The sequence below is a fragment of the Mesocricetus auratus genome, unplaced genomic scaffold (genome assembly GCF_017639785.1).
Source record: "Mesocricetus auratus isolate SY011 unplaced genomic scaffold, BCM_Maur_2.0 Super-Scaffold_4256, whole genome shotgun sequence".
Taxonomy (NCBI): domain Eukaryota; kingdom Metazoa; phylum Chordata; class Mammalia; order Rodentia; family Cricetidae; genus Mesocricetus; species Mesocricetus auratus.
The window spans coordinates 72,904,911-72,929,377 of NW_024429182.1; the positions used below are offsets into that span (position 1 = coordinate 72,904,911).

A 24,467-nucleotide genomic window follows, 5' to 3' on the forward strand; every position below is an offset into this window, starting at 1 on the left:
AGTGTAGAGACACTCCGAATGAAGACACTGTTACAGCCCTGAGGGGAAAGGTATTCTGGTACTCAGGAGCCAACAAATACCACAAAGTCACATTGGTGGCCCAACAAACCTCACATAAGACATTTATTGGGAGGGAAGAACCCAGGAGGATGGCTGCCTTTGCTGGGGTAAGAAGCCCCAAGAGAGCTGAGCAGAAGACAGGGTTTATATAGGATTTCTTGGGGTTGGTGGTAGAGATTTCTAGGATGGAACTTTCCAAGGTAGGGTTTAGTGGGATTTCAAGTTCTGAGCTTGGGCTTTTTACTGTGTATGGCAGGGCCTGGGGCTGGCTTTTAGGGCAGTTAGAGTGTTCTGTGGATGGGATGTGGCAGTGGGGGCTTGGTCTGAGCCACCTGTTAGAGACCCTGGATGAACTTAGATGAAAACTGAGGTAAATAGCTAGGAAAGTAGTCAGTCCCAAAGATCCAGTGGTGATGCCAGCAGTCATACTCAGGAACTGAGAAGGAGTACGACCTGGAATCTCTTTTGTCATGCCATGCCAATATAAACCCTGTGGTAGGAATTGACAAGGGTTCTTTGCCAGGTCCCACTAGTAATTTTGGATAGAGGACCATCACAGCCTACCCAGCACATAGGCAATGCTGCAGAGAATTGAGGCATTGTGAATGCTTAGGCATAGGGACTGGGTGGTAGTACTACGGATTAAGGTATTGCAGTCTGTGATACCAGAGAAAGGAGAGAGAGAGAGGAGAGAAGTGGGAGAGACAGGATATCATAGTGATACTTGAAGCCACAAATGATGGATGTGAGTTTGACCCAGGAGGGACACACAGCCAGCACTCTCCAAAGCATCAAGGCAGAGTGTTAGCAGCTGATGTGCAATTAGGATTGGCCAGATTTGTCCTATCATATTTGCAGGACCAATATGGGTAACATTTTTAAGTTTCTGGACACTTTTTACGGTAATCTTCCTTCTGGTCATAGAGAAAACAGGCATAGGGGGTAAGCCCCAGGGAGGGAGAGATAGATAAGGGAGTTGGAGACTGAATCAGTCTTCGACAGCCTGATATAGACAGGACAGGCTGTTGGTTAGATAGAGGTGGGGGGGGGTCTCTTGGACTTTAAATATCCATATATTAGAGCTTCTCTGGACAGATGTAGATATGAAAAAATAAGAGGAGGAGAGAGCAAGGTTAGATATCAAGTCAGCAACTTGAGTCAGTTTGTGTAGCACAAATTCTAATTGTTCTTAATAGTAAAAACTCAGAGTCAGCTATGGCGGCAGGGGTGGGGGGGTAGGGGAAGAGCTGAAAGATAGAGAAGCAAGGCAGCTAGCCACTAGCTCTTACTTCTACCTCAGGCCAAAGGAGTAATCCTGTCCTCAGTCTGCCTCCTCAGATTGCATCCTCAGACTGACTGCTTGGGACTAACTGCTGCTCAGATTCCCTGCCTAGACTGTAATGAGCTCCTCCCATCTTATACTTACCTCTCTGCCCAGACGTATCCCTTTCTGTCTCTACCTCCTTAGTACTGGGATTAAAAGTGTGTGCCACCACTGCCTGGCCACTATGGCTAACTAGTGTGGCTAGCTTTGCACTCTGATCTTCAGGCAAGCTTTATTTGTTAGATCATAAACAAAATATCACCACATTTCCCCTTTTTTGTCTAAAATAAAAAGGTTATAACTAATATGAGAAAAACTATATACAATTAAGTACAATAACTATATATAATATATAAAGGCAGTAAGTACATCAACAATGTCTAGTCCATTTGTATTTAACAAATTCAGAGAAAATACTCCCTTAATCTATCCTATCTTGATAAGTCCAAAGTGTTGTACCTGATTCACTTTCTATTCTAACTTGCATTACCAACTCAAAGTTATGACTCTCAATCTTATATATTTTACATTTCTTTAGTGAATTTCTTTTCTGAGTTTGTTAAACAAGGAAAACTATAACTAATCTTTAACTCCCTCAGAGACCCAAGGAGGAAATATTAACTGAATACGTAAGAAGTGCAAACAAGCAACTTCCATAAAGTGTGAGAAATGGCAGAGACAGCTGGCTGCCTGGACAGCCACCCAAGGCTTTTCTGGAATGGCAGAGACAGCTGGCTGCCTGGACAGCCACCCAAGGCTTTTCTGTAATGCTGAGGCATCCATCTTTGGCCTAAAGGCCTAGAATAGTCAACAGACTTTTCTATGAAACAACATTTTTGAAAGACTGTCCTAACTTGTCTTGGCAAAGTTCAGCAGTCCTTTCTTTTGTGTCCTGCGTGTGACAGCATACTGTCAGCGGTTGAAGCAAAGGCACTTTCTTACCCAGTGGTTTACTTTTCCCATAAAGAAAGCAAACTCCATTATCTTCTCTGTAGTAGTTTGGTGCTGCCAGATGCAGACATGTCTCATTGTCATAAAAAAAAAAAGAATTTATGTTATTAAAACTCTTAAATGACATATTCTGAAGTGTTTGGAGATAACTTGTCTATCTATATCTGTTTGACCTTGAAAACATACCTAATGTGACTACAAGTTTGATTGTAATAGGCGATTAGCTACTAACCTGTATTTCCTTATTATCCTAAATAGTTGGTAGTAATAACTTTCAAGGACTAGAAATTTGCATTAAATTGTTAAATGAGCTCTATAGGTACATTACCTTGAACAATATTAGAAATGTGTATAGAGCCGGGCGTTGGTGGCGCACACCTTTAATCCCAGTACTCGAGAGGCAGAGACAGGTGGATCTTTGTGAGTTCGAGACCAGCCTGGTCTACAAGAGCTAGTTCCAGGACAGCCTCCAAAGCCACAGAGAAACCCTGTCTCAAAAAAACAAAAAACAAAAAACAAAAAACAAAAACAAAACAAAAAAAGAGAAATGTGTATAGAATATGTCTCAACAAAATTAATCTCAAATTTGCATCAATATACAAAATTTGTATACAACATACAAAAGCCGAATCCAATGTAAAATATTTAAACCTAGTAGTTGCTTCTTAAAAGCAGATTCAATAATTACCTTTTTATATTATCTATATCCTCTAGTTTTTTCTTTTCAGAGTAGATTGGCTAATGTACCCTTTTGTCCTATCATATTTGTACCCCCCTTTTTTCTTTGCAAAACAAGAACTCTAAATCTAATCTCCTTTGTTCAACTTTGTACCAATAACAACTTGTAACCAACCACTCTAAATGATGACATATATCCACAACCCTTTGAATGACCAAAAACCACCCACCCCACCTCTTCGGAACATGGGTGTCATATTCTTAACTTTACTTCTGGCTCTCTGGGGGTGATGGCATCTTTAGGGGATCTTGATAAGAAAATTTGGGGTTAATTGTCAAGTCCTGGGAGAGGTAGCTGTTTCGTTTGTTGTCCAGTCTCTGTGTAATGGGAAATTGCAGGACTTGTCTCAAGTCCTGGCTAGAGTAGTCTGTGAGGCTGGATCATCTCAGCTAGCCACCTTGAAATTGTCCTGAGCAGTTTGTAGTCCAAAGCCTGTCTTTAGGTGGTGTTTTGCAGCTTAGTGTTATCATAGTCCTGGCAGAATTGTCATGTGGGGTCCCATCATCTTTTTGGAGACTTCAGAGATTGCATTAGGTCTGATTATTCCTTTTCTTGGTAATTCTTTTCAGATAACTCTCCCTTTTTCTTTGGATGTTTATTTGTCGGAAGGTCTTAACATTCTTCAAGATGGTTGTTTTTGTTTTCCTGGAAAGACAAAAGCACAACCCTTTCCCAACACTAATTTTGGGGAGGTCCTCTTTTGGCAATTTATATCTGATCAAATGATAGGGTTTCTAGACAGGGTTTCTCTGTGTAGCTTTGGAGCCCTTCCTGGCAATTACTCTGTATACCAGGCTGGCCTCAAACTCATGGAGATCTGCCTCTCTCTGCCTCCCGAGTGCTGGGATCAAAGACATGTGCCACCACAGCTTGCCTAAGTTTTTTTTTAAATTTATTTATTTATTACATATACGCCAGATTGAATTGTAGATGGTTGTCAGCCACCATGTGGTTGCTGGGAATTGAACTCAAGACCTCTGGAAGAGCAGTCAGTGCTCTTAACCTCTGAGCCATCTCTCCAGCCCCCAGTTTGCCTAAGTTTTAAGGGTGCTACAGGAACTGTCCTTGAGACACTTTGGGGCTTATTGGGGCCAGCAAAAAGTCCCATAAAAGACTACCAATCACATATGCAATCAGCAAGAGCAGTTTATTAATTCCAACATGTTGAGGTAGCACATGGTGATGACTTGAGAGGCTCAGATGCCCCTCTTTAAACTGGGTTGGGGAATTCTAGGGAGGAAAGATTAGTCCGGGGACTAACTGGTGACTTTAAACAGTTTGTAGACTGCTATAGCATTGGTTGATAGCTCAGTGGTTAGGGACTTTTTTAGTTGCAGGGTGGGAGAAACTACCTTTAGTTCTCTTAAGCTTGCACAAGTCTATGGGGCACCCTCAGATTGGTTGCCCCTGGGTTGTAGCTTTCCCAAGAACTGCTTGCTCAGTTCCAGCCTGTTCCAGTAAAAAGCTAAGGTCTGGCCCCTGGCAGAGGCTATTAGAAACCTGTCATGGCTCTGGTCTGTCGCGCCTCCTGCGCAGCCTGTATCCAAGAATGTGGCGAGGGGGTCAGGATTGATTACACAGAGACCAGTCGGTTGCATTAAGAAAACTTTATGCTCCCCTAATCGGCTTAGGAGAACTTCCCAAGAAAACGCTTCCCTCCAAAAAAACTGCCAAACATACATGCACACATCTCCTGGCTGGTGGTTAAATCTCTGACACCAGAATCGGGAACAGCAGGGAACAGGAAGTAGCTAGCCATTGGGAAGATCAAGGTCAGGGTGTTTCAGTGAGCGAGCCCTTATCAAGCCCTTATCAGGAACTTATGGCATTGGATTGTTTTCAGTAAACAGGAGGTTTGTGAATTTGAGGCCTGCCTGGGATATTCACTAAGACCCTACCTAATTTCTTATGTATGGAAAAATATTTATGTCAGATCTCATATAAGCTCTTCTTTCCCACTCCCCAAAAGATGGTGTAGCTGCGTCTGGTATTAGAAGGGCCCCAGGCAGGTGTAATTCAGCCTCCTGGGATGGAAGTGGAAAGGGCTGCCCTTCCAGGGACACCTGTAGTGGCAGTGTGCACTCCTCTGCTTGCTTCCTTCCTGCCAACCGGAGGTAGAGTGCTGTTTGTGAACACAGACTTTCAGAACAGGAACAGGGATCACAGTGAGACAGGACAGCCCATGTGTTGGTCTCCATGCCATACCTTAGGATTCCCACAGCACTGAAATAACTGTCTGGCTGAAAACATTTACTTAAGAATTTCTGTCACTCAGGCGCAGCATTGGTGGCGCACGCCTTTAATCCCAGCACTTGGGAAGCAGAGACAGGCGAATCTTTGTGAGTTCGAGGCCAGCCTGGTCTACAGAGTGAGTTCCAGGACAGCCTCCAAAACTACACAGAGAAATCCTGTCTCAAAAAAACAAACAAAAAAATTCTGTCACTCTTAGCAGCTCAAGATGTAGGTATTGCAAACACAATAGCTAAAGATGCAGCTATTGCAAACAACATTATAGTGGTTCTTCTTGGACAATGGGATATTTTCCACAGACGTCTAGTTGCAGAAATGGAATAGGCATGAATATGCACCTACCAGGTCTGGTGGCACAGGCCTATAATCCCAGTCTCTCATTAGGCTGAGGCAGGTTGTTAGAAAGCTCAAGGCCTGCCTGGGCCAGAGTGAGTTCAGGCACTGAAGTCCTATCTCAAAAACAAAATGAAAACTGGGCTGAGGACATACGTAGGTCAACAGTAGTGTGCTTGCCTGGCTTCAGGGTCAATACCCAGCTTCCTGATTCTGTAGGCTTGCTCATCCAATACCTTTGACTCTGTAGCAAGTGCTAGAAGGTGCAGTCTCCTCCAGTTTTCCCTTGTACTTAACAAAGACTATGCCTTTGTAATTTGAACATTTACTCAATGTCAGAGCAACTCTATGAAACAGAGAAACTAAAGCTTAATGAGATTAACCTGCCACAGTCCTCACAGTCACTCACTGCAGAGCCACATGTAGATAAGTGGGCCTGACCTGAGAGTGAATTCCTAAGGTTGGCACACCTTAAGAATTGTGTAATCCAAGTGTCCTGGGATCCTGGTAAAATGCTGGAGGGATGGCTCAGTGGTGAAGAGCACTAGCTGCTCAGAGTTCAGTTCTCATCACCCACATCAGGTAGCCACAACTGTCCGAAACTCAGCCTGGGGGGTTCCAATGCTCTCTTCTGGCTTCTCCAGGCTCTTGTGCAGATGTGACATATACTTACATAGGCATGCACACACATAAACAGAAGAAACCATTTTTTAAAAAGTGAAGGGCCAGATGTGATGGCATACATCTGCAATCATGGCACACAGGAGGCAGAGGCAGAAGGGTCTCTGTGAGCTCAAGGTCAGCCTGGTCTATATATCAAGCTCCAGGCCAGCCAGAGTGACATAGTAAGACCCCCATCTAAAAAAAAAAAAAGGAAGTGGGTAGGGAGATCAAGAGATTACTCAGTGGTTAAGAACACTTGTGGCATGCCAGGCGGTGGTGGCGCACGCCTTTAATCCCAGCACTCGGGAGGCAGAGACAGGCGGATCTCTGTGAGTTTGAGGCCAGGCTGGACCGACAGCCTCCAAAACAATACAGAGAAACCCTGTCTCGTAAAAACAAAAAAAAAAAAAACCAAAAAACAAAAACACTTGTGGCTCTTACAGAGGATTCAGGTTCAGTTCCCAGCACCCTCCTGGTGGCTTTCACCCACCAGTTCCAAAGATTCCACACACTCTTCAGACCTCTGAGGGCACTAGGCAAAAGCGCGCCTTTTTTTTTTGAGACACAGTTTCTCTGTATTGTTTTGGAAGCTGTCCTGGAACTTGCTCTGTAGACCAGGCTGGCCTCGAACTCACAAAGATCTGCCTGCCTCTGCCTCCCAAGTGCTGGGATTAAAGGCATGCGCCACCAACACTGCGCCTGAGTAACAGAAATTTTTTTTTTTTTTTTTGGTTTTTCGAGACAGGGTTTCTCTGTATTGTTTTGGAAGCTGTCCTGGAACTCGCTATGTAGACCAGGCTGGCCTCGAACTCACAGAGATCCGCCTGCCTCTGCCTCCCGAGTGCTGGGATTAAAGGCGTGCGCCACCAACGCCCGGCGACAGAATTTTCTATGTAACCCAGGCTATCCTCCAACTCAAGATCTTTTTGCCTCAGTCTCCCAGGTGCTGGGATTGTGGATGTGTGCCCACACTGGCTTTTCTTATGTACCTTAGTCTCCAATCTCCCCAACTCCTGCTATCCTCTCTAACTCAGAGGTTAGTTCTTCCTAAAGCTCCTGAAGGGCTGGCCACACCATTGCGTGCGTGTGTGTGTGTGTGTGTGTGTGTGTGTGTGTGTGTGTGTGTGTGTGTTTTAAGAGACAGAGTTAAGTCCTGGCTGTCCTGGCATCTGCTTTGTAAACCAGACTGGCCTTGAACTCACAGAGATCCTCTTGCCTCTGCCCCTGAGTGATGGGATTAAAGGTGTGCCACCACCACCAGCCCAGCCATGGCCACATCGTTTTAATGTCCCACCTTAGCATGAAACAAGACTGTACCTTCCTCTGCTTCTATTTGGTTATCTGTTTCTTGCTTTCCTGTTGGTCCTTAAGTGCTCAGCAAACAATATCTTGTTCTTTTCAACAATGTCTATCCTGATGTTCATTATCTCACACATGATCTCCTAAAAGTTTATTGAAGGAATAAATTTCATGTCTCAGAGAAACCCACTGCCACTCATCTCAGTGAATGAGCCAGAAATAATGTGCCCCCTTTTGGCGCTGAGGCGGGAACCAGTCCCCAATTCAGCTTGGCCAGGAGCTCTCCCACTGGCTTCATGTTGTGATGCTTGGGATGGACCTGGTCTTCAGCGTGCTTTACCACTGAGGTGCACCCTTGGAGTTTCACCCTTGGCACTTGCTTCATCGTTATTATCTACTCCTTGATTGGCCCCTGTCCCTCTGATGGATTTTGTTTTATTTTTGGTTTTTCAAGACAGGGTTTCTCTGTGTGACCCTGGCCGTCCTGAATTTTGCTCTGTAGACCAGACTAGCCTCAGGCTCAAAAGAGATCTGCCTGCTTCTGCCTCCTGAGTGATGGGATTAAAGGTGTGCACCACTACTGCCCAGCAATGGAGTTTTGCTATATAGCCCAGGCTAGCTTCTGATTAGTTTCTACCTTCATTGTCTCAGTTCTCAGATCAGTGTCTTTGTTTTTCTTCAGTATAGTAGCATAGGCTACTGCTTCCCTCCTAACCCTCTCCAATCTATCTGCAATCAATTGTTAGTTAGCTTTTTTCAAATACAAATATGATTTTAATATTGACTATTTTTTTTTAAGACAGAGACTCATTAGATAGCCCAGATGGCTTCAAATTCCTGGGTTCCCATGATCCACTGCCTCAGCCTCCTGAGCATGTGGGACTATAGGTGTGTCTCTAGTCACCAGATTTTCAAAGAAACTGAGTAATACCATATGCAGTCTATTATGTCCAGCTTTTTTTTTTTTTTTTTGTTTTGGTTTTTACGAGACAGGGTTTCTCTGTATTGTTTTGGAGGCTATCGGTCCAGCCCGGCCTCGAACTCACAGAGATCCGCCTGCCTCTGCCTCCCGAGTGCTGGGATTAAAGGCGTGCGCCACCACCGCCCGGCTATGTCCAGCTTTTATTACATCTTTATTTTGTGTGCATGTCATGGCACATGGTGTGAGTCAGAGGGATGGAACTCAGATTGTCAGCCATGGCAGCAAGTATTTTATTCTCTGAGCCATCTTGCTGGCCTTAAGTATTTTGAGCCTTTTCCTCTCTCTTTAGCGCCACCATCATCATCTAGTCCAGGCTGGCTAATGACTTTCAATGTAGTGCAGTCCTCAAACACTCAAACTTTTTCATTTCTATCTTTTTTTGAGACTGGGTCTTATGTGCCCAAAGCTCACCTTGAACTTATTGTTGTATATCCAGGACCATTTTGAACTTCCAATCCTCCCTCGGCCTCCTGCCACTGGCCCGGATTTTGAGATGCTGGAGAATTGAACCCAGGGTCTTAGCCATGCTAGGCAAATACACTATCAATTCAACTCATCTCCAATTCTGGAAGTGGGATTGAAAAGCAGTGTTCTCATAGGATTATCGTAATTTTTATTCAGAACGTATGTCTATTAAGAAAAACAAGCCACCTGGGGATGGTGGCACATATCTTTAATCCCAGCTCTAGAGAGGTGAAGGCAGGTGGGTCTCTGAGTTTGAGGCCAGTGAGTTCTAGGACAGTCAGGGCTACTTAGAGAAACCTCGGAAGGGGAAAAAATAGAACCTCTGCCTCGGGTGCAGGGATTAAAGGCTTGAGCCACCACACCCAGTGGTATTGACTTTTGTTTCCCTTGTTTCTTTTGTTGTTTTTTTCGAGACAAGGTTTCTCTGTGTAGTTCTGTCAGGGAACTTGCTTTGTAGACTAGGCTGGCCTCGAATTCAGAGACCTGCCTGCTTCTGCCGCCCAAGTACTGGAATTAAAGGAATATGTCATCACTGTCTGGCTTTCCTGTTGGGAAAGGAAAAAACAAAGAAAACCGCTGGGGTTCTTTGGTTCTGAGCACCTGCCTGTCCTACAGGAGAGACACCAGGGGGCGCGAGGACTCCAGTCTTGGTTGCTGGAGGAAAATTCTTTGTGGCCATAGCGTCTTCCTTCTAGTCTCTAGGACTCTTTTGTTTGAGACAGAGTCTCATTCTGTAGCCTCGGCTGTCCTAGAACTCGCTAGTAAACCAGGCTTGCCTTTGCCCCCTGGGACTAAAGGTGTGAGCCACCGCGCCCGACTCTGTCCACAGTCAAAGCTCATGGTTGGGAAATTAAAGGGGGCAGCTGTTCCGGGTTATTCATCCAACAATTCCTGAGCAATGAAGCCATCAGCTGGGAACGTCTCACTAGCATCTGTATTATTTCCAACCCTCTGTGATCCACTATCTTATGTGGTGACAAGAAATCAGATGAATGGGCATTCCATCTAAGGCGCTCGACTTTGCCAACTTGCGAGGCCCCGGAGAGATTGCTGGTGAAAGTGGGACCTAGCGTCGGGTTGCTGTGGTGCCTGACTGTGTGCAGGAGCCCAAGAAGCCTGGAGGCTTCCGTAGTCGGTGGCAGATCACGTGCCCAATCTTTGCACCGGGTGACTTTCTCCTGTCGGTCTCCGATGTCACATGACCTGCTTTGGGGCAACATGGCGGCCGCCGTGGTGCAGCGCCGGGACTGAGCGACAGCGAGTGTGGCGCATTCCTTCCCGGGTCGAGGAGAATATCAGTGAGGGAAGGGCGACTGGGTCCTCGTCTCTGTTCCTGCCCCCAACGTGACCTGCATCTCACGCGTCCTCTCTGTCGGAACCAGAGGGAATGACGAAGCCCAGGGCTTTTCCCAGTCGTGCTCTGTGCATCCGGGCGCGCTCCTAGCCGGCTGTGGGAAACTCTCCTCGCCGTCCTTTCGCCAACCTCTTTTCGTCGGAGGTGGGACCGGAGCGTGCGCGCTTGCGTTCTCCTGGGACCATGGCTGGGTCTGACACGGCGCCGTTCCTCAGCCAAGCTGATGACCCAGATGACGAACCAGCGTCTGGCCACCCGGGATTGTCAGGGCCCATGGGGAATCCCAAGTCCGGGGACCCCGAGATCCCGGACCGCGAGGGCCTGCAGCGCATCACTGGTTTGTCTCAGGGCCATTCGACCCTCATAGTGGCGGTGCTGTGTTACATCAACCTCCTGAACTACATGGACCGCTTCACCGTGGCTGGTAGGCACTGACGTTCGGAAGAAGGGACCATGGGCAAGGGCCACCACTTCGTGCTCATCCTGAGTTTTGTCTTTCCAGGCGTTCTTCCAGACATCGAGCAGTTCTTCAGCATCGGAGATAGTAGTTCTGGCCTCATTCAGACTGGTGAGTGAGGGTCCCGATCACACAGCCACTTGCCTTTTGCGGCTGCAAATGGGCCTACACACATGCAGGATTGCCTAGAGAGGGCTGGCCGGCCAGAGCTCTCAGAGGTTGGCCTTGGCTGCTGTAGGGGTGTCCAGTTGAGCTGGGACGTCACACTACGGAGGGAGCCAGCTACTTACTTTGTGATGGTAGGCCACACACTCACCCTTCTCCAAGCCTTGCTTTTCCAGGCTGTAGAATGAAGTTAGTAATAAAATGGGCTAATTCTTTGGACTGGCATGAGGACTAAGAAATGCCCTGTGTGGCAGGTACTAGGCCCCAGCAAATAATAGCAAGAGTGCTTGGGGCTGCTGGGTGGGGGTTTGTCTTCATTTCCTTCCTTCCTTTCCAAGAACCTACTATGTACCAAGCTCTTGAGGTGCACCTTAGAAGTGGTAGTAGCCCCAGTAGGACGTTGGCAAGGCATTCTTGCCTTCTTATCCTTCCATTGGCTGAGGAGCAGTGTTCTCCCTGCTTTGTATTGGGAGTAGACGGAGTTCCCTGTGTTTTCACAAGCAAACTCAGACTTTGAGAAGAGTTAGGATTTGCCCAGGGTCACAGGCAGATAAGTGAGCAGGAATTTGAAACCAGTTCTTGAAGTGTTTGTTTCCCTCCTCCAGGCCAAAGAGGAACTGGAGGTTCTTAAGTGTGGAGAAAGGAGAATGAGGTCTTAGGTCAAGGTGGCGTTGAGGTAGAGAAGCAAATCTTCCCAGATGGTTTCGTTTCTCCCTCTTTTCATTCAACACATGTGAACTGAACTCCTGTTTTGTGCTAGTCGTAGATTTAAAGGAGAGACTCGCAGTCATGGCCCATACAGGATCTGGCATTCTCCTGTGCCTGAGGTGGCTAATTAAAACGGGATAACTGCAGACAGATAAGTGTTGTGTGAGGAAGCACAGAGCAGGTGTGGTGGTGCACGCCTTTAATCCCAGCACTGGAGAGGCAAGGGCTGGAGAACCCCTGTGAGCGCAGGGCAGCCTGTGTACATGGTGAGACCTCCCCACTCCCCCCCAAAAAAAAGAGAGAAAATGAGGTTGGGATGTATGATAGTCTGGATTAGTGTCTGAGTTGGAATTTGAGGCAGTTGAATTTTGTGCAGCTCAGGGAAATGAAAATATCTAGATAGAAGGAACATTAAGTGCTGAACCCTAATGTGGTATTGATCTTGGCAGTTGTCATGAAGGTGCAGAGAAGGGGAAGGGTTAGATAGGACATGGTGAGCGTGGTGTGGAATGTGGGTTTTGTTTTAGGCTGGGTAGAAGGGAGGGACATATCAGCGGGATGACACATTCTATAAAGGAAGGTCTGGAAAGTTGTGAAGATGGGCCTGGGCCTTCCTCCTGGCCCTGATGGGCTACAGGGCTGGGATGGGGATGGAGTTATATCAGGGAAGGGGAGGGTGGAGAATGTCTGTTTAGGCAATTTCTATACCCCGCTCCCCAGCTGGAATAGGGGTGGGGGCTGGGGTGGGGGCTGGGGCATCGAGGACCTGGACCAGGCTGTACTCTCTGCTTCCCCGCAGTGTTCATCTCCAGTTACATGGTGTTGGCACCAGTGTTTGGCTACCTGGGTGACAGGTACAATCGAAAGTACCTCATGTGCGGGGGCATTGCCTTCTGGTCCCTGGTGACACTGGGCTCATCCTTCATCCCCAGAGAGGTGAGGCCCTGAACTTTCTCCCCATCAGTATTTGCTGTTGCTCTTTGGAGTCATTTTGCACTGAGTGGGGAACCTCTATAGTTTCCATAGCCTCTGCCATTGCCGGAGTTAACTGGCCTACCTTATCCTGTTCACTTTTCTTCTAGAGCTTTCTTCCACTCATGACTTTGCTCATCCCCTAACTCCCACTGCGCACCTACACACTGTTTCTTCTTCACCACTGCTCTCTGTGCAGACGGCCGCCGTCCTCTCCCTCCCCGGTGCTGGGCTTCCTCTTAGGCCTGGTGCTAGTCGGGGTGAGAGAGCAACCAGGAGCAGCTGTCACTCGGCTTGCACTTCCTCAGTTCCCTCACCCTCAGTTTGCTGCCCTGCCATCCACTGTGTTGCTGTCCACAACAGTGTTCTCCCGGCTGCTTCATGTGGCTCCTCCCGGCCCCGTTCTTGCCAGATCTCTGCCGAGCCTCTGACACAGTGACCCACTTCCTTCCAAAAACTCTGAAAACACGTGATGCCACGTGCTTCCCTCCCAATTCCCTGGCAGATGTTTTTTTGCCTAGCTGCTGTCCCCAGCAGGCCCTAGTGTCCTCGGGTGATCAGGTGCCCTGGCCTTAGCTCCAGGTGCCTTTGGTAAGCAGGCAGCCCCCTAGTTAAGGTCCTTATTCACCATGGGGGGGGTCGTAGGCGGGAGGGAAAAGTAGAAACCCAAGATTTATTTTGCACCTACTGAGTGCAAAGCCCTCACAGTATGGGTGTGAACAAACTGTTGTTGTTCCCCTTTTGCAGATGAGGAAACTGAGGCTCAGAGAGGTTAAGTTATTTTCTCAAAGTCACAGCTAGTAAGTGGAACCAGGATTCCAGCCAGGTCTGTGTGATTCCAAACCCAGGCCTCTCTCACTGTCCCTGCTGTCCCTCCAGCACTAGCTGGAGAGGTCTCCTGCGAGCCTGGCTCCAGGGTGGGATGCCACCTCCCCCATGTCTCCTTTCCCAGCGCTTCTGGCTGCTCCTCCTGACCCGGGGCCTGGTGGGGGTCGGGGAGGCCAGTTACTCCACCATTGCGCCCACCCTGATCGCCGACCTCTTCGTGGCAGACCAGCGGAGTCGGATGCTCAGCGTCTTCTACTTTGCCATTCCTGTGGGCAGGTGAGTAGGCCGTGGGCTTGATGTGGGGCAGGGGCTTGATGGGGTGTTTGACTGACCACGTGGCCCTCTTGATGAGGTGTTTGACTGACCGCGTGGCCCTCTTTCCCCTTTGCCTTCCCACAGTGGTCTAGGCTACATCGCAGGCTCCAAAGTGAAGGATGTGGCTGGAGACTGGCACTGGGCTTTGCGGGTGAGTCTGGTTATAGTCTGGGAAGTAAGCATTCTTACTGCTGCTCTCCCTTTCTGCTCTGCAGATATTCCCTTTTTTCTTTCTTTTTGGTTTTTCAAGACAGGGTTTCTCTGTGACTTTGGAGGCCATCCTGGAACTAGCTCTATAGACCAGGCTGGTCTCGAACTCACAGAGATCCGCCAGCATCTTCCTCCCGAGGGTTGGGATTAAAGGCGTGTGCCACCAACGACCAGCAAGATATTCCCCTATTTTACTCTCTTAAAAAAAATGTATGCGTGCCTGACCGTGGGAGTCAGAGGTCAACTTTGGGAAGTTGGTTTTTCTCCTTCACCTGAAGGTCCTAGAGATTGAATTCAGGCTGTGCGGATTGGCTGCAAGACCCTTTACTCACTAAGCCAACTCGCTGGCTCTACACACTCCCTTTTTGTGATAGTGCTCCCTGTGCTGAGCTGAGCCTGCAGCAAGTCTGATCCTCAGCAGGGAGCCAAAAGTCTCACTTTGCAGGTGTGAAGCTGTAAGCCCCGGAAAGGGACACTATTAGCTTTCCTGATGGAAAGTAAGGCTGGCCCAGACTCCCATGCCATCACTGGAGTCACTCGCTTTTTGTTTTAGTTTTCCTTCCCCCATGTTCCCTTTATTTGGGAGTCCCAAGTGATTGTCTTTGACTGAGCAACTTGAGCACCTCAGACCCTTGAACGATAGTCACGAGATGGTGTCTGATTGGATGAATGCCCGTCGTGTGCCCATTGTGTAATCAGTTATGGAAGGCAGGGGATTAACAGACCTTTAGGTTAGGCCTTAGAGCCAGTTAGAGCCATGTGGAGGAAGGGAAATTTGGGTGGGGGTCCCTGAAACAAAATCAGGGTGCTGTTACCAAAGAAGCAAATGTAGGCCTGTGAAAATAGGGTGTCCCCAGTAGCAAACTTTCTCAAGTCCCAGTCCCCGCGTCTCTGAACCAGCCCTTATGGAGTTTAAGACCTGGGGTGCTAAACTGTTTGACCTCCTTGCTCTGTGGCCCCAGAGGTTCAGTATACCCCTGCCCTGCACCCCAAAGCTTGCTCTTTCTCCAGGTGACACCAGGTCTCGGGGTTGTGGCTGTTCTGCTGCTGTTCCTGGTGGTACAAGAGCCCCCGAGGGGAGCTGTGGAGCGGCACTCAGGTTCACCACCCCTGAGCCCCACCTCATGGTGGGCAGATCTGAAGGCGCTGGCACGGAAGTGAGTTCACTCCCTTTCTTCCACATCTCAGGCCTCAGCAGGGGCTGGCGTCTTTAACAGGCCCAGTTTTATGTCCTGCCAGGAGGCCATATTTAGGGCCAGAGACCCAGGCGTTGCTGCCTGCCTGTGGCATTTGCCTGAGATACAGGCATAGGTCACATGCAACTCCCGACAGTGAAATAAGCCAGGGAGGGAAGAGAGGACACACCCGTGGGTCTGACTTCCTCCCAATGTCCGCAGCCCTAGTTTCGTCCTGTCTTCCCTTGGCTTCACTGCTGTGGCCTTTGTCACTGGCTCCCTGGCTCTCTGGGCCCCAGCGTTCCTGCTGCGCTCCCGGGTTGTACTAGGAGAGACGCTGCCCTGTCTCCCTGGAGACTCATGTTCCTCCTCTGACAGGTACCTGGGAGGGGCTGGGCGGGGTGACTACATGTGGGGGACATACGGGGAATTCGGACTCAGGCCGGGAGAGTTTGGATTCCGACTCTACCAGCTACCTCCACTCTTGGAGCGTCAGTTTCTGGTTCTGAGAACCATGTGATGAAGTAACACATCGGCTCTGGCGCTCTGTGCTGGATGGATTGGGTTATGAGGGCAGTTGGGGTGGGCTGTCCTTACTGGGTATGAGGGCCTCATGGGAGAAGGAGTAGCTCCCATGCCCCTGAAGTAGACTATGCCAGGGAGGGAGTCTCATCTTTGGGCTCACCCCTAGTCTCATCTTTGGACTCATCACATGCCTGACTGGAGTCCTGGGTGTGGGCCTGGGTGTGGAGATTAGCCGCCGCCTTCGCCGCGTCAATCCTCGGGCTGACCCACTGGTTTGTGCTGCTGGCCTCCTGGGCTCCGCGCCTTTCCTCTTCCTGTCCCTGGCCTGTGCCCGAGGTAGCATCGTGGCCACCTACGTGAGTGAGATTCCAGGGGTCTAGTGGGTATCTTCGCATGGGGACAGGAGGGGTGGTATGGCCTTCCCGGGCACCACCATGTCCACTGAGGATGGCCGCCAGCAGCTAACTCCTTGTGCAGGGGGAGCCAGCAGAACAGTTCAGGACAGACTGAAGGTGGAATGCCTCCTTTCAGATCTCAGCCCTGGGCCTTCCCACCTGAGTGCCTGGCAAAGCAGCATGACCTCGCTGTTTCCTCGGGTGTAAAGTGGGTGCTGAGGCCAGCACCTGCCTTACAGGGTGTGAGGGGACTAAGTGCCAGTGGATAAGCCTGGTCATGTGATTCCCTCCCACTTCGCCATCCAGATTTTTATCTTTATCGGGGAGACCCTGTTGTCTATGAACTGGGCCATCGTGGCTGATATCCTGCTGGTGAGTAGCTGGGCAGAGGCTGGAGGGAGCAGGGATAACGGGATCAGGAGATGACCCTTGATCTGTGAATCCTGGCTTCTCCCCTTCAAACCTCGGCTGCATGTATACTTCAGAGTCCAGTCACAGAGGGGACTCTGGGCTTGCCTTGGGCCCACAGTGGGCTTTGGCTTCTCTGGGAACCCCCACTGAATTCCCCGTTCTTCCCAGTATGTGGTGATCCCAACTCGACGCTCCACTGCTGAGGCCTTCCAGATTGTGCTGTCCCATTTGCTAGGTGATGCTGGGAGCCCTTACCTCATTGGTCTAGTGAGTACTATCCGTGGTTGGGCTGGGATGGTATCGGGACCTGGTACTCCCTACCCTGGCTGGTGGCTGGTGATCTGAGCCGAGGTGAATGGGATAGTCTGGTCTACTTAGGCAATAGCCACCTGTGGCTGCTTCCCCGTTAGTGCCTCTGGTGGTTGGGAAGGAAGTTGGGTAAAGGTTTTACTTGTGGGGCTGTGGGTCTCACCCTGTGGTTCAAACATTCCTCTTTCTAGGCTCCATTTTCTGTTTTCTTGGGGTTCAGGCCTCCACGTCCCTGGGTCTCTGACTCTTTTTGTCTTAGCAGATTTCTGACCGCCTCCGACGGAGCTGGCCCGCTTCCTTCTTGTCCGAGTTCCGGGCCCTGCAGTTCTCACTCATGCTCTGCGCTTTTGTTGGTGCACTGGGTGGCGCGGCCTTCCTGGGCACTGCCATGTTCATTGAGGATGACCGCCGACGGGCTCAACTCCATATGCAGGGTCAGTGAGGGCCACTGTCACCCCACCTTCCCAGTACCGCCTCAGTCTGCCCGTCTGTTGGCTTTACACGTATGCACCCCACATCTTAGTCCACAGCTGTCCCTCCGCTCATACTGTCCCATCTGCCCAGGCCCATGCCATCAGCCACCTGCCAGGGTCGAGAGTACCAGCTTCCCAGTACCATCCCACTCAGCTCTGAGTGTGTCTTGAAGTGTGTCATCAGACTTTCTGTCTATACACAGTTCTGAGGACTCTTGCTGCTGTGTCATCTGTGCCCCTCTGTCTGCTTGTCTCTTGTCCCCTTGCTGGATTTTATCTGACTGGCCTTGGCTCTGACCCCTTCCCCACAGGTCTGTTGCATGAGTCAGGGCCCTCAGATGACCGGATTGTGGTGCCTCAGCGAGGCCGCTCTACCCGGGTCCCTGTGTCCAGCGTGCTCATCTGAGGAGCTGTTGCTCACCCGGCCACAGGTGCACCACAGCGGGCCCTGGGCACACCCCAGGAGGTGCCCAGGCAGAAGCCCTCACCAGGCCCAGGTCCAAGGAGGAAGCCCTGGGATATGTCCCAGCTCCCAGACACTACATGGGCAGCCCAGGGAAGAGGTGGGGGTCCAGAAATGGGAGGTGTCCTGTCTACTAGGGCAGCCCAAGGGGTTTGGTGCTATTTGTAATGGAATAAAATTTGTAAGCAGACTACAACTGGCTGCTTGTCTCTCTGTGGGTGCCATTGGCTTCAGGGAATGTCTGTGGTCTCAGGACTTACTTACCAGGGGCAGTCGGGTGACCCCGTGGGTGAGTCCCTGTCTTCTGCACTGGGCAATCTAGAAGGAGGCCTGCTCTTTTCTGAGTGAGTTGGTTCGGTGTGACTGTGACTCACTGTGGTCCCCTGGAAGTTGCTCTCCAGAAACAAGCCTGGGAGGTGGGGGCAGTGCTACCCTTGTTCCACACAGTCCCTGGCAGAACCTCATTACAGCTCCCGTGCCCAGGGCTGGGGAGGCACAGCTGGCCTGGCTGGCACGCGTCTCCCTAGTGGAGCGGCTGCCTCATCCTGCAGCCTCAGACCTTTCCTTCACAAGGTCCCTCCGCCTCCTCCCCCTTCCCACAACTGGGTGGGGGTGAGTGGGCAGGGGGCAGGCGCAGCCGGCTGAGGAGCCTGATGATTTCCTGCCCTCACCACAGCTTCCTGTCGCACGCGGGTGGTGAGGAGGAGAGGCAGGCTAGAAAGGGCAGGTACAGCTGGGCACAGGGATCGTGCTGCTGGTAGCTGGGGCTCAGGCCCCAGCTCAGGCTTTAGGGCTAGCCTCTCCCAGCACTGACCTCAGTTCAGTCTAGCAAGGAAGTGGGGGTCACTGAACCCCAAAGGAGGACGTAGCTGCTTGCCACTGGATCCCAGGCGGGGGCCCACTCAGCCTCACACCCCTGCTGCCACTCTGCCTAGAGGGGCTGCGGTGCAGCAGGGCCTGGGCCAGGGGCTCTGCAGATGGAAGCAGACACTCTGAGCCCCGTGGGGCTGGGCCTCCTGCTGCTGCCCGTCTTGGTCACGCTCCTGGCTGCCCTGTGTGTGCGCTGCCGCGAGCTGCCAGGTAAGTGGGGGGGGCTGTGGAGTCCTGGATGCTGGGCACCCCGCTGGATCCTCATGCCTTCCCCAGGCCTTGGTTTCCTCTAATTGTGCCTACTCCAGTCCTGCCTGGGGGGCGGGATGGGAGTGTCTTCGTTCCGGTGCACCCTGACCCTGCCTCACGGGCCTCTCTCCTCCAGCCTCCTACGACAGTACTTCCACGGAGAGGTGAGACTGCAGTCCTGTTCCCCGTGTGTCCCGTGTGTTCCCCGTGTGTCTTCCCTTTGTTCTCACAAAGGGCCTGGGGCTGGGGCCCTCTTGGCCCTGTACCTAAGCTGCCTCTTTCCTGCCAGTTTGTCCCCACGGAGTATCCTCATCAAGCCGTCTCGTGAGTTCAGTGTCCTTAGCCTTCTTTGAGGGTTCTTGGGAGTGTGCCTTTTTCCTGCTAAGATGTCTGCAAGGCTATTACCTGGGTTGGGTTGGGGGAAAGTTGGAGCCCCCATGCCTGTTTAGGGCATGTTTTTTAGGAGCACATCTGTCCTTAGAAGCCTTGTCACGGGCGGGGGGAGGGAGTGTCTGGAGTAATTCCCTCAAGCTTGGCCCTATGTCCTCAGAAACAGCCTTCTCCAGAGCAACTGCCAGTTCCTATCCTCCTGTTACTTCCTTTCCGCCCCTGAGGCAGCCAGACCTGCTCCCCATTCCGTGAGTACCCCCCAGCTCCCTCCCTCTGATCCATTTCGCCTCCTCATCTTTTAGGATGGGGGGTGGCTTTTTCCCTGTTGCAACCCCTCTTGCCCCCAGATTCCTACCTAGACCTGGTCCCTGACCTTTGGCTTCCAGGAGATCCCCACAGCCCCTTGGAGGTTCCCATCAGATGCCATCTTCCCGGCAGGATTCAGATGACGGTAAGGGTGTACAGGGCTTGAGGGCTGGGGAGAGGGTGTGCAGCCTCAGATGACTCCATCTTCCTCTCCCTCTCTCTTTGAAGCCAACAGTGTGGCGAGCTACGAGAACCAGGGTGGGTCTAGGGTCTGGGGTACTGGGCAGGGTGGGGAGGCTGGGTCTATTTATCCCAGGTCGTGTTGACTTCTCATTCCTCATAGAGCCAGCCTGTGAGAGCGTGGATGAAGATGAAGATGAGGATGATTACCCCAACGAGGGCTACCTGTGAGTGGGAAGGTGGGAGGTGGGCGTGGAAGCTGGTTACCCTTTCTTACCTCCTCATCTCTCCCTTCCAGAGAGGTGCTTCCTGACAGCACCCCTGCCGTCTCTTCTGCTCCTGTGCCCAGCAAGCCTGGCCTCCGAGACAGCGCCTTCTCCAGTGAGTTAGGGCTTCTGACTACCTCCTTCCGCCATGTGCTGCGGCTTCGCCTCCCTTCCCTCTCATTTCTGTGACTGCCACCCTGACCTCCCCTCCTTCAAATGCTGGGCTTCCGGCTCCTCACTTCTGATCGCCTTGCTTTTCCTTTCCCCTTTCCTCCCTCTGTCTTATCGTTTTGTCTGTTGTCTAAGAAATTTCCTAACGCTTCTTTAAGCCTTCCACTGAAATTGTATTTCTCGGCTGGATGTGCAGGCACGCGCTTATAACCCTGGCATGAGGGATGTAGGTCGGAGGGTTGAGTTTGAGGCTAGCCTGGACAATATAGTGAGACCCTTTCTCAAAAACCAAAACAGCACTACCATAAACAAGAAGAAAAGAAACAATTAATTTCTTTTATTGGAAAGCTCCTTTTTTTTTTAGGCTTCTTGGTGTTCTTTTTATTAAGTACCCTGTTCTTGTTTCATGGAAGCAATATCATCTAATGTGTCTGTAAGGACTTTAGTTGGAGGTTGTTTCTCTCCCTGTGCCTGTCTCCTGCTCACTCACCTCTCACTGAAGCTCTCTCCTGCTCTACCATGCGGTCTTTGTTTCTCATGGGCTGCGTTCTTCTGCTTTGGTTTCTTTCCTTCCTGCTCTCCTTCCCTGGACTTTGCTTAGGGTTTGATGATCTTCAGTTTTCTACCTCTTCCCTCTGTATATCACGGTTGTCCCTTACCTGAAACACATACACACAGATTTGGGAATATTTATAGACATATAATTAATTCTGTTGTGGATGGAACTCAAGGTTAAACATGGGATTAATTCATTTATTTTTATATGTTACCATATATATTTATATACACACTTTATGTGTGTATATATAGTCTTAAGGTAGGATTTTGTTTTCTTTTGTTTTGAGACAGGGTCTCACTATATAACCTTGGTTGTACTGGAACTCACTCTGAAGACCAGGCTAGCCTCAAACTCACAGAGATCTGCCTGTCTCTGCCTCCTGTGTGCTGAGATTAAAGGTGTGTGCCACCTTGCTCAACCCTGGAGGTAGTTTATGCAAATTTCAATTAATCTTTTGCATGAAACCAAAATTTCATGGTGTGGAATTTTCCACTTGTTACCTTATACCAGTACTTAAAAGGTTTGGGATTTTGGAATATTCTGAATTTTGGAGTTTTAATTCAGGAATACCCAACCTTCTGTATCTACCCTAGACTATTAATTCTGTACCCTGGCTATCTTTGTGGGTTTTGATTTGTTTTGTTTGAGGCAGAATCTCACTGTGTAGCCCTGGCTGCACCGGAACTCACTTTGTAGATTCGTCTGGCCTTTAACTCATAGAGATTCAATTCCCTCTGTCTGCTGGGTGCTGGAATTATAGGCATGTTCCACCACACCTGGCCTCTGGTTCCATTTGTAGTCCATATTTCTAATGTGTCATTTCTCTTCTGAACCCTGAGACTGATTCTTTCCATCCATCATCCATCCATCCATCCATCCATCATCCATCCATCCATCCATCCATCCCCTCACTCATTTCCTGCATATGTCTTCTGGGTTATGTTAGGGATTTAGTGAGTCAGTTCAGCAAATTTGTAGTGATAAAAGAATCATCACTAGGGGCAAAATAACTGATGTTAAGTTCAGCTAGAGGCCCTGTATCAAGGGACAGAGGTGGAGTGGATAAAGCCTCCATGTGTTCATGGGTGTGAACACACACAAAGATAATAAAAGAGCTGTGGTAACTGAGGACCTATTTTATGCCCATATAGTATATATAACTCATTAAACCTCAGTTCCTGGGTGCTCTGCTGACTACCTACCTCTTCCCCTCCTGCCCCTCACTTCTGTCTCTGTACTATGCTAGGGTTTATTCCTTCATTTCTATTGATTGATTGATTGATTGACATAGTCTTGCTATTGTGATGCCCAGTTTGGCTTTTAAGCCCATAGCTCAAGTTACCTCCTTCCTCAGTCTTCAGGGACCACAAGCATGTGTCACCATGCCCAACAGGTTTATTAGCAGATACTTGGTACCACACAGTGTATGGCAAGCTCTATTTTACAACTTACTGTTTCAAGCCTCACAATAGTCCTGCGGGACATATCCTGTTATGAACATTATTCTGAGGCACAGAGTATTTAAGTAACTCACCTGAGGTTATAAAGCTGGTCGGTGCTGGAGCTAGGATTTGAACTAGAATATTTGGCTCCAAAGCCCATCTTGTCTACATGATCATACAGAAACCAGGCAACTGTGAAACCAGAAAGCAAAAAACCATGTAACACATCGAGTGATATACGTGGGCCTGGGAAGGTGTAGTGTGGGCAGTGGCTGGTAATGTTGAGAAGCCGGACAGGTCTGATGAAGAGAAGACACCATCTGGACCAAGGGTGTCATCTCTCCCACAGGCCACCAAGATGTCTGGACTCTGGGCTCCTTTGATCCCTGCTCCCGGCTGTACTGCCGGGGTCCTGTACTGTCACTGTTTCATTTCCCCAGCGGATCTCTGTCCCCTGAGGCCCTTGCCCTTGCCCAGGCTACTCCCCCTTGCTTTTCCTGAACATTCTTTCTATATCCTGTGGGACTGCCTCAGGGGAAGGCTGTGTTTGGAAACCTGGGGGGCCTCTGGGAACCAGTGCCTGGCTGAGGGTCTTCTAGTAACTGCACTGCAACGCTGTGTCCTACAGTGGAGTCGGGTGAAGATTATGTGAACGTCCCCGAGAGTGAGGAGAGTGGAGAAGCATCTCTGGGTAGGTGACTGCATCCCGTGTGTGGCCCACAGCCCCTCCCACCCTCCACACAGCCCCACCCTCCACAAGACTGCCCCTCTTGATCTGTCCTCCACAGATGGGAGTCGGGAGTATGTGAATGTGTCCCAGGAGCTGCAGCCAGTGACCAGGGCTGAGCTGGGTGTGTACCACGGTATAAGGGGCAGAAACTGGAGAGCTGCCTTGAGCAGATAGCCAGCATGCTGAACACCAATCTCGCTCTGCCTTTCCCTCCCAGACACCACGAAGTCCCAGGAGCTGGAAGATGAAGGAGAAGAGGAGGGAGTGGAGGGCGAGGAAGCCCCCCGATTATGAGAATCTGCAGGAACTTAACTGAGAGCCTGGTGAGTGGACTCTGTCTCCACCCCTGCCTTGGGCCTTCTCTCCAGGACTCCCTTCCTGGCCACCCCTGACAGTTAGACACATGCCTTGGGGCTCTGGATACCGACTGGTTTCATGGCTTGGTAACTCTGCCCTCCCTGTCTCCCCTGCCCTGTTGTGTTTCAGCTGCAGCCGTCTGTCCTGGAACTAGCCTTGCTGGGAGGGCAGAACTGGACAGCTGGGGGCAGCTCTAAGGGAGTCCCATTTGACCTCTCTGCCTTGTCAACAGTCTGAGAATCTCCCCTAACTTATTGTCACTTTGGGGTCCAGTCTATATCCCCAGTACTCTGCATCTCCTGACGAAGTCTGAGAATGAATCTAGTTCCTGTCTGACTGTTGTGGAATAAAGGCTGATATGGCCCAAAGTCTTCCTTTTGGTATTTGTTTGTTTTTATTGGGGCAGGGTCTTGGTGTGTAGATCAGACTGGCCTTGAACTTGTGGGTGATCATCTGTCTTTGCCTCGATGGTGCTGGGATTACAGGTGTGTACCAATATCAGCAGCCCTGTTGGTTTGGGGGTTCTGGAAGGCTGTGTAAGGTAGTGTTCTGTTGATAGCTGCCCTTTTCTTTGTAGGATGTTTGTAAATGTGGGCATATGTGACCTATGGGTCTAGGTGTGTGTGTGTGTGTGTGTGTGTGTGTGTGTGTGTACAAATCTGCAGAGTGTCTGGATGTCTGGATAGCTCTGTCTTTCTTTCTGTTTGTGGGTCTCCCTCCTCCACAGGGGCCCCATTACCCTCTCAACAGTCTTGGCTAAATACTGCAAGTGGCAGCAGCCAATGACTTGGACTTTGCCATTTTCTGAGTGAGACATCTCACCCAGCCTTGCTCTTCTTGGGTTCAGAATGTATCTCCCTACAGGTAGCTAATGGATGTGCAGTTGTTTATTTTGACATTGGCAGAGCAGGGTGCAGGGCAGTGCTTGGTGGGGAGTGTGTGTCAGCAGCTGGACCCTACCTTGGCAACCCTCATTCCTTCCACTTCTAGAACAAAGGGCTGGCCTTGCTGACCCCAGTGGTGTTTTGGTTCTTGTCTTTTGCGTGGTTCTCAGTGAAATAACTGGAGTGGTCTGAGCAAGTCAGACACGGTGGTGTGTACTGGCAGTCTCAGTTGCTCAA

General features: G+C 50.1%; 2 protein-coding genes across 4 annotated transcripts; both read left to right on the forward strand.

Annotated features, from left to right (window-relative positions):
• The first annotated feature begins 10,253 nt into the window (after nucleotides 1-10,253).
• Nucleotides 10,254-18,019, forward strand: Spns1 (sphingolipid transporter 1 (putative)). The gene is made up of 12 exons (XM_005064440.4): nucleotides 10,254-10,844; nucleotides 10,923-10,988; nucleotides 12,550-12,686; nucleotides 13,675-13,826; nucleotides 13,950-14,016; nucleotides 15,087-15,232; nucleotides 15,473-15,628; nucleotides 15,942-16,131; nucleotides 16,477-16,542; nucleotides 16,750-16,848; nucleotides 17,153-17,324; nucleotides 17,675-18,019. Exons 1-12 carry the CDS (start codon nucleotides 10,604-10,606, stop codon nucleotides 17,767-17,769), a joined length of 1,587 nt encoding a protein of 528 aa, XP_005064497.1. The 5' UTR covers nucleotides 10,254-10,603; the 3' UTR covers nucleotides 17,770-18,019.
• A 469-nt stretch (nucleotides 18,020-18,488) lies between these two features.
• Lat (linker for activation of T cells) lies at nucleotides 18,489-23,714 on the forward strand. Of its 3 annotated transcripts, XM_005064443.4 has the most exons (12): nucleotides 18,494-18,906; nucleotides 19,082-19,109; nucleotides 19,235-19,269; nucleotides 19,496-19,583; nucleotides 19,722-19,786; nucleotides 19,870-19,899; nucleotides 19,985-20,048; nucleotides 20,120-20,202; nucleotides 22,888-22,950; nucleotides 23,048-23,110; nucleotides 23,207-23,312; nucleotides 23,476-23,714. In XM_005064443.4, exons 1-11 carry the CDS (start codon nucleotides 18,804-18,806, stop codon nucleotides 23,281-23,283), a joined length of 699 nt encoding a protein of 232 aa, XP_005064500.2. In that variant the 5' UTR covers nucleotides 18,494-18,803; the 3' UTR covers nucleotides 23,284-23,312; nucleotides 23,476-23,714. The 3 variants fall into 3 exon arrangements, with proteins under 3 accessions (XP_040610607.1, XP_021084748.2, XP_005064500.2); XM_040754673.1 differs by lacking the exon at nucleotides 23,048-23,110 and having other exon boundaries at nucleotides 18,489-18,906; XM_021229089.2 differs by lacking the exon at nucleotides 19,870-19,899 and having other exon boundaries at nucleotides 18,493-18,906.
• Nucleotides 23,715-24,467: the final 753 nt, after the last annotated feature.

Excerpts from the sequence above, each read along its gene's own strand:
- Spns1 (XM_005064440.4), top strand. The coding sequence starts at position 10,604 with ATGGCTGGGTCTGACACGGCGCCGTTCCTCAGCCAAGCTGATGACCCA. Across the intron at positions 10,989-12,549 it reads TTCTGGCCTCATTCAGACTG|TGTTCATCTCCAGTTACATG; the intron begins GTGAGTGAGGGT and ends GCTTCCCCGCAG. Across the intron at positions 15,233-15,472 it reads CTGAAGGCGCTGGCACGGAA|CCCTAGTTTCGTCCTGTCTT; the intron begins GTGAGTTCACTC and ends CAATGTCCGCAG.
- Lat (XM_005064443.4), top strand. The coding sequence starts at position 18,804 with ATGGAAGCAGACACTCTGAGCCCCGTGGGGCTGGGCCTCCTGCTGCTG. Across the intron at positions 19,584-19,721 it reads CCAGACCTGCTCCCCATTCC|GAGATCCCCACAGCCCCTTG; the intron begins GTGAGTACCCCC and ends TTTGGCTTCCAG. Across the intron at positions 19,900-19,984 it reads GGCGAGCTACGAGAACCAGG|AGCCAGCCTGTGAGAGCGTG; the intron begins GTGGGTCTAGGG and ends CATTCCTCATAG.